At 35.2% G+C, this 8,768-nt stretch overlaps 1 protein-coding gene and 1 long non-coding RNA gene across 2 annotated transcripts in view; one reads left to right on the top strand and one right to left on the bottom strand.

Moving 5' to 3' along the window:
* The window catches only part of LOC106940153 (zinc finger and SCAN domain-containing protein 31-like), a 19,038-nt gene that overhangs the window by 3,325 nt on the left and 6,945 nt on the right, over nucleotides 1-8,768 (bottom strand). Inside the window, exons 3-4 of the mRNA XM_015022806.1 lie at nucleotides 2,183-2,539; nucleotides 527-937 (exon numbers count right to left, since the gene is read on the bottom strand). Of these exons, the coding sequence (XP_014878292.1) occupies nucleotides 527-937; nucleotides 2,183-2,539 (768 nt within the window). The remainder of the gene's footprint in view (nucleotides 1-526; nucleotides 938-2,182; nucleotides 2,540-8,768) is intronic.
* LOC106940156 (uncharacterized) overlaps nucleotides 569-8,768 on the top strand; it is a 17,788-nt gene continuing 9,588 nt past the window's right edge. Inside the window, exon 1 of the long non-coding RNA XR_001423019.1 lies at nucleotides 569-601. This is a non-coding gene — a long non-coding RNA (uncharacterized LOC106940156). The remainder of the gene's footprint in view (nucleotides 602-8,768) is intronic.

Below are 8,768 nucleotides of genomic sequence, written 5' to 3' on the forward strand. Positions count from 1 at the left end.
CCACAAGAGAAAGGCTTCTCACTTGTGTGAATTCTCATGTGAACATTTAAATGACTTTTTTGAGAGAAACTCTTCCCACAGGTCCCACAAGAGAAAGGCTTCTCACTTGTGTGAATTCTCATGTGAACATTTAAATGACTTTTTTGAGAGAAACTCTTTCCACAGGTCCCACAGGAGAAAGGCTTCTCACCTGTGTGAATTTTCATATGAGCATTTAAAGTGTCTTTTCGAGAGAAACTTTTTCCACAGGTCCCACAACAGAAAGGCTTCTCACTTGTGTGAATTCTCATGTGAACATTTAAATGACTTTTTTGAGAGAAACTCTTTCCACAGGTCCCACAGGAGAAAGGCTTCTCACCTGTGTGAATTCTCATGTGAACATTTAAATGACTTTTTCGAGAGAAACTCTTTCCACAGGTCCCACAGGAGAAAGGCTTCTCACCTGTGTGAATTCGCATGTGCCGAGTTAAAGTTCCTCTTTCACTGTAACTCTTTCCACAGGTCCCACAGGAGAAAGGCTTCTCACCTGTGTGAATTCGCATGTGCCGAGTTAAAGTTCCTCTTTCACTGTAACTTTTTTCACAGGTTGAACATGTGAAAGGTTTTACTCCTGTGTGAGTCATCATGTGTCTCGTCAAGTATCTCTCTTTAAAAAAAGTTTTATCACAAATTTTACAAGAATATAACTTTTGCCCTGGTTGAGCTTTCTTGTGCTTTTGTTTTTCAGTATCAGTTCTGCCTTTCTGCTGTTTGGTTTTCTCATATTTCTCCTTTTGTTTCTGTTCTTTCTTTCTCTTTTTTCCTGGGTCTTCAGAATTGCTTCCTTCCTGATCCTGGTTCTCAGCTTCTGGAGAGCCATGAGAGATGAGTTGGTTCCTCTGTGGTTCTGTTTCATTGAGAACCTCCTCCTCTTTATACACATAGCACTGTGGGAGATCTGGACATAAAGACAAAACAAAAGCTTTTAAAGGTCAATCAGACAAAGAATCCTTCACTTTAACCTGCTAATGTATCAAAACAGGATTTTCTTGGGTTATTCTAAAATTACAATCTTACAAGAATGAACATTAACTAAACCAATGAGGTTCTTCTGATCAGACTGGAACGAGATGCGAGTCAAAATATGGCACTTAAAGGCCTCCACATCCTCAGTATTTGCTTTTTTGTTTTTTGCTTTGTTTAAAAAACATAAATTTTCTGTGACATAAAAGCCGTGGTATACCCTTGAAGCTTGAAGTTGCGGCAAGCTCTCACTAGTCTATCCCCTTAAATCTTTCATATGTGACACATTTCTTCTATAAAAAGAGGTTTTGAATACACCTGTCATCTTTTTAAGTCTTTACTGGACTTAATAACAAGAAATAAAAATAATAAACAGATTCAAAACAAGTAGAAAGTGACGGTCAAAAGACTGTTACTCTCACGGTGCCAGACTTCTACAATAAGCAACTACTTTCATATTTCATAAACTAATTAGTCAATAACCAATCAAAAGAAACCACATAATAAGCTTAAGCATAATACAATTACACATGCTTATCTTTTAAAATAGCAGAGTTAAAAATTAAACTCATGTAAACACAACATAACATTTTGTATTAAGTTCCAAAGATGTACTGGCTCCTACAACGCCGTTATTAAGCTGGTTGTGGCAACCCGTACCAGGTTGTGGAAGGACACTGGCTGGTCTGGCAACCTGTGCTATTGGGAAATGGGACCCAGGTGCCAGTAGCAGATCGCTGCAGCTTGTGTCATGTTGCAGCAGCTAAATTAAGTCAATAAATTGTTATTAGTGATAACTGGATGGAGTCCACTATGAAACACGCCTCCTGTTCCTTGATGATGGTCTGACTGGTTACCAAGTCAGGATGTCGTACAGCTGTTGATAAATTTTATGACCATCTATCTGCTATGTCATGATGTTATGTTGCTGATTTAATAGAAGCAAAGTTTCACTAGAGAAAGCCCTGTGTGGATCTTCATGTGATAAATTAAACTATTCTTTTGACTGAAACTTTTCCCACAGGTTGAAAATGTGAACGGCTTCTTACCCATGTGAGTTTTTATGTGTCTGGTCAAGCAACTGCTTTGAGAGAAGGTTTTATCACAAATTTACAAGAATATAATTTTTGGACTCTGTGAGCTTTGAAGTGCATTTTTTGGTGTGAACAATCAGTTTTACCTTTCTGGCATCTTTTGTTGTGTTTCTGTTCTTCACCTCTCTTTTTTCCTGGGTCTTCAGATTTGCTTCCTTCCTGATCCTGGTTCTCATCCTCAGCAGAACCGGGAGAGATGAGTTGGTTCCTCTGTGGTTCTGTTTCATTGTGGATTCTTTGCACATTAGGAGGATTCACCAAAATGTCATCAGTCTCCTGTTTCACCACAATCTGCTCTTCATCCTGACTGATGCTGAGTGGCTTCTCTTCCTCTTTGAACTCTTGATGTTCTGGTTCTTCTTTATATGAACTGGACTTCCTGTCCTGGTAGCTGAATTCATTCAGAACCTCCTCCTCTTTACACACCCAGCACTGTGGGAGATCTGGACAAAGAGACAAAACAAAAGCTTTTAAATGTGAGTAAGAGAATGATTCCTTCACTTTAATCACTTTAAGCCTTTTCAAGTGATCCAAAGACTAAAATTATAAATCCATAAGTATAAAAATTAACTTAACCACTTTAGTCTGTCTGACTGGAAGGGATCTAGAAATCAGTCAAAACATACTATGGATCTCCAGCAGAGAAAGCAAGATGGCGATAATTAAACCTCGTGGCTCCAGGACAAAAACAGATCAAACAGCAGCTTGATTTAATCCTGTTATATGCCGTTAGTATATTATTAGTCTTACACATAATCATATGCTGAAAACATTTAATGCATAGAACAACTTGTTTTCTAATGAACATTAAAAAGAAAATAAGTATTTTAAACCCTGTTGCTGGTTTTGGTTTCATGTCTTCTTTCCGATCCTCATTTGCATAAACATCTGTTCTTTATTACTGCAGCAACAACAGTTAAAGTTGTAAGAACCTCGAATGGTTCATGCGCCTCAACGATGCTTTGGCGTATGTTGCAATTGCAAACCTGTCGGCGCTTTGCATTGAGAAAGACTCTGTTAAGTTCAGCTTAACAGAGCAGGTTTCCAAAAATACACTGGGAAAATCCCTGGGTTTCTTATTAAAAAGGAACATAAAGCTTTTCAACTTGAATAAATAATAAAAACATCTATGTTTTCTAACTTCAAAACAATATTTCTATAATCTGTTAGTGTAAAATATTTATGTTCAGGGTTGAGTCATCTATACAACATAGGTTTGAAGACAGGCCTCATTTGAGGCAATGTCAAAATAAAAATATTTGGTTTTAAGACCTGAAGGTTTCATAAACTATTTTATAATCAATTATTGATTGAAAAGCTAAAATTATTCTACGGTAAAAATCCAAAATTTCTCTAAACTCAAACTTAATTTAATGAACATTATACTTAGTTTTATATTTAAAAAATGAATAAAGTAGAAATTATAATTTGACATGAACAAAAGCTAAACAAAAACAAATAGATTACACACAAACATAATTAAAACTAATACCTGTAAATCCAACTTTAAACAGTACTTTGAGTAAAGACAAGACCGTTACGGAACACAAACTGTAAATTAGTTATTACATGATGACTAGTCTTTAACATAAATCATTCTGTTTAATATTTGCAATTTGAGCGGATTATTTAAATAGCTTTCCGAACAAAACCATTATTTATATCGTTGTGTTCTCTTCATCTCTCTTTAACCCGACTAATCAGTAAAACCTGAAGGTGTTTCGTACCTATCCGGTGTAAGATGATCTTCGGTATCCTGGTAAAATCCAGCAGTCTGCGCTGATCCTCCATCTTTTCCTCGATCTTGACGTTGATTTCTTTCATCTTTGTAAATGTTTCTTCACCAGGAGTTTCCTGCTCGTTGATAAACTCTCTCTGAGGCTGAACTGAAGACAGTTTTACTGAAAACACGGAAATATTTAACTAAAACACCAAACCTGTTTCCAAACTACCTTCCAAGACGAGCTAACGCTACCTCATGTGCTCCGTAGGTTTCCGTGTGTTTCACTTTGGCTGTACTGAAGAAACTGTAAAGGATGTTTAGTTCCGCCTTGAATTTCCTCTGAACAAACACAAACAATATATATAATTACACACAGATGGATGTTTTCATACCTTTTATGCCTAATAATTATGAAGAAACGCGGAATTTTTGATGAGAATATTTTATCAGACTAAAAAGTCAGTTATCAAAGGTACATAGAATTTTACAAAAGAACCATGCTGAAACGTATATTGTAATTTTTTGGATATCGTTTTAATTTGTAAAACAATCTAATGTTTTATATCAGGTTGTAGTTGTTTAGAATGAGATTCAGCTGTAAAGTTAAACAGTGAATTATTTTATATTTCAGAGGAACAGTTATGTGTTGTTTTGACTTGGTAATAACTGATTGTATTGTGATAAAAGGTCCATCCTGCCTTACAATGAAGTGACAACATAAAAGGTCACCGAAGAGATGAGTAGTGAGAAGAGGAGAGTAATTGTGGTCCACATTACAGAAGACTTTCCTGCAAAGACATTTTCATTACAAATATTGAAAGAAAAAAACATGACAACTGCTTGAAAAGGTTTGTCATATTTTCATAAGAGCTTTTTGTGTTCATAGGAACCTGCAGATACATCAAGATCAGAAAGAGGGAAACTAATTTGACTGAGGTCAACAAAACTGAAAAGGGTCAGAAATCCAAAGCTCTTAACAACAGAAGGCTTTGGGCGACTCAACTAAATTATGGACTTTTGACTTTATTTTAAATATCCTTAGAATTTAAAATAAATTTCTGGTTTGTTTTTGTATCACATTACAGTGTTGTAGATCGTCTGCAGTGTTATCTCTGGATACAGTAAATGAAAGATGCATGAAACGTCCATAAAGATGTATTTTCTCTGTCAATGCAGAATTAATAATTAATGAAAACATTACATTTGAGATTAGAATAATGACTCACACTAATTAAAAAATATGTTTAAATTTCGAAAATGTAATTAATGCGACCTTTTGAATATGTCTAATTCTGATATTAAAGAAAGGAAAAATCTCAATTTATGTAAAATAACTCATGTTTTACTGTTATTCCAAGGATCCTTAGATGCTTTACTTAAAGCTGACATTTAAAAGTATGGTAACAGTTAATGATGACAATCATTGAATAATCCAACAATATTTATTCAAATCAACATTAAAAAGCACATTATGCTCAAAATACTAGTGTATATTTTAACATACATTTTCAATAATATACTTTACTTCTCATAGATATGGATCTCCAGCAGAGAAAGCAATATGGCGATAATTAAACCTCGTGGCTCCAGGACAAAAACAGATCAAACAGCAGCTTGATTTAATCCTGTTATATTACCTTAAGAGTCTTCTCTAAGGTTTCATAAACCATTTTACATAACCAGTCATTAATTTAAAGGCAAAAAGGATTCTTCGGTAAAAATCCAGAATTTTATAAACTGAAACTTTATTTAATGAACAATATATTTAATTTTATATTTAAAGAATTAATACAAAATATAAATTACAATCTGACATAAACAAATAGATTACACACAAACATAATTAAAACTAATACCTGTAAATCCAACTTTAAACAGTACTTTGAGTAAAGACAAGACCATTACGGAACACAAACTGTAAATTAGTTATTACATGATGACTAGTCTTTAACATAAATCATTCTGTTTAATGTTTACAATTTGAGCGTCTTCTTTAAATAGCTTTCCATACACAACGATTATTTATGTCTAAAAACTCTCTTTAACCCGACTAATCAGTAAAACCTGAAGGTGTTTCGTACCTATCCGGTGTAAGAAGATCTTCGGTATCCTGGTAAAATCCAGCAGTCTGCGCTGATCCTCCATCTTTTCCTCGATCTTAACGTTGATTTCTTTCAGTTCTGTAAATGTTTCTTCACCAGGAGTTTCCTGCTCGTTGATAAACTCTCTCTGAGGCTGAACTGAAGACAGTTTTATTGAAAACACGGAAATATTTACCGAAAACACCAAACCTGTTTCCAAACTGCCTTACAAGAGGAGCTAACGCTACCTCATGTACTCCGTAGTTTTCCGTGTGTTTCACTTTGGCTGTACTGAAGATACTAAACGATTTTTAGTTCCGCCTTGAGCCTCCTCTCAGCATTAAATTATATTAAATATTTTACATTAATAAAAGGTTAATATATTTCAGTGAGTGAAACACAGTATTAAAGTAATTACACAAACACACGGATGTTTCCAACCCTTTTATTTCTGTTAATTATGAGGATTTTCTTCAGCTAATTGAAGAACAGCATTTATTTTTAGAATATTACTTCACTTGACTAATGGAAAAAAATTGTTTAAGAAATGCGAGCTAGGAGTCAGTTATCAAAAGGTATTTAATCTTATAAAAGGATCATACTGGTACATATGACATTTTTTGAGTATGATCGTTTTAGTTTGTAAAACAGTCTAAAGTTTTACAAACATTTCAAGGTTGTAGTTTTGAAGGTTGTGATTCAGTTTTAAAGTTAAACTGCAAATGAATACATTTTAGAGAAACACAGTGAAATGTTTTGACTTGAAAAGATTGAGAATAACTGACTTGTGAAAAAAGATTCATGTTTCCATAGAAAGAAGTGAAATCATGAAACGTCACTGAAGAGCCGAGATGTAAGAAGACAGATAACTTTAATTAAAGCCACAAAGACAATTAAAGTAATTTGCTTGTATCATCATACATGTACCTGAGCAAAGAGATATTATTAATCAGTCATTTAAAAACATACAAAGAAAATATGTTCGAAATAAAAATAACAGAGGAAAACACTCTGACGCCTCCCAAAGGAACAAAAAGTGTTTAACTGAAGCTCCTCACTGCTAGGAAACAAAAGTCACTTTGCAGCTGTATGAAACATCAATATACTGTAATGAACCTGGTTTCCTGCTGCAAACCTTAAACATCTTTAACATCTATTTCACAATATGTGTCACACTAACCTGGTTCTGGTCTGTGCTTCATTTTATACAAATGTCCCATGAAAGGGATTGGATCACCCGATTCTGAAAATTTGGATGGGTGAGAAAATATCTTTGGTTATGTAGAGCATGTAGAAACACATTTTCACAGCAGAATTTTAACAATGACTGCCGTGAAACAAATATGTGGGAAAATCAGTGTTGTAGTACTCGAGATCAGTCTTGGTCTGGAGACCTTTTTTTTATGGTCTCGGGCGGTGAGGACTCGGCATGTTATTTCAAGTCCAGTCAAGACCGCAACTGTGAAAATATCACAAATAAACTGTCCAGTTTATTTGTCAACATCTTTGTTTTCAGTGGATGCAAAACGCACCAATTAAAATCTAAGAAATAATGTGTTCCTGTTGGCCCCCCCTCTGCACCCCACCTTTCACTCTCATGCGGTGTTCTATCAGATTACCATACGCTGTCAGAATAGCATACAAATATTATTTTGAGAGGCACAAGAAAGCCTCCTGACAAAAACACTAAAGTAAAAATAAAAACCTCAACAAGGACAATAGGGCCATCAAGGGTAAAAGGGGCAGGGGCTCAAGCCCCAGCCAGACTCCCTCTGCATGTGCCTGTATATAAATGCTTGTCTTTCTAAGTAAAAGATCTGAAAATACAATTTAAACGATGTGATCATTACCTATTAGAAAGTGGGGGCAGCAAACTCTGGCATCGTTAGTTTCTGCACCTCCTGGTTTTAGCTGTTGATTGTTGATCCACTTTTCTTTATTCGGTGAGTTTTTTGTAAATTAACTCCCTTGTGATAAACTACCTTCAAAGCACGAAAATAGTTTTTCTTTTTCTCCATTAGAACAGTTGGAACTCTTAGATTTTTTGTGTTATAATTTTTATTATTACTTTAGGTCATTATTCAGTCTAATGTTAATCAGTAATGACGTGCTGTGCTAAAACTTTCGATTGCTGTGTTGAATATCTGTGTTCCTGAGAACTGACTGTTCCCTTTACCCTTGGAAGAAATCGCTCTTGTGATAGACATCTTGGGTAAAATGCTTGATCTGATAATTGTCTTGAAGGATCTGATGTGTGGAATGTAGTTTGTACCCTGTTTGACCCCATGAACTGACAAAGAAGTGTTAGAAGTTCCTCCTGAAATCCTTATCAGCTCTCCATCCTGCCATAAAATCATCTCCTCCAAGAGGTGAGATATAGATCATGAGGAGGGGGTCAGGGTGTTTCTGTGGCCATCTGGCAGTAGAGATAACATCAGACTTTGGGAGGGTCTTTGTCTTTGTGACTATATAACTATGTGATGTGTGTTGTTCAGGGCTCTTCTCCTGACTGCGCTCAGTGAACGCTTTTGCCTTCGAATAAAGAAACTTAAAGACAAAGATTAATCTCTCTTATTGAAACAGATTCTCATTCCTTCATAAAATTTCTACAACGCTCTCAAGGGAAAGAGCTTGGTGACCTGTGTGTTAGATAGAGCTTGCCATCTGTTTTTGTCGTTTATCTTTTCTCACTTTTGTTTTCCCAAATAAAAGGCCTGCTCTAGCAGAGAGAGGGCAGAACGCTCTGTGAACAGCTCAGAGGAGCAGTTTGCTGAGTCTTCTCTCCTTTTGCAAAACTTTGACCATAAAATTCATGTTGTTAAGGAAGAAATTTCTAAATTGGTTAACTTTGGAAAAATGTTTGGCTCT

The sequence above is a fragment of the Poecilia latipinna genome, unplaced genomic scaffold, assembly GCF_001443285.1.
Source record: "Poecilia latipinna isolate Pla-1442-1.1 unplaced genomic scaffold, P_latipinna-1.0 Scaffold3108, whole genome shotgun sequence".
Taxonomy (NCBI): domain Eukaryota; kingdom Metazoa; phylum Chordata; class Actinopteri; order Cyprinodontiformes; family Poeciliidae; genus Poecilia; species Poecilia latipinna.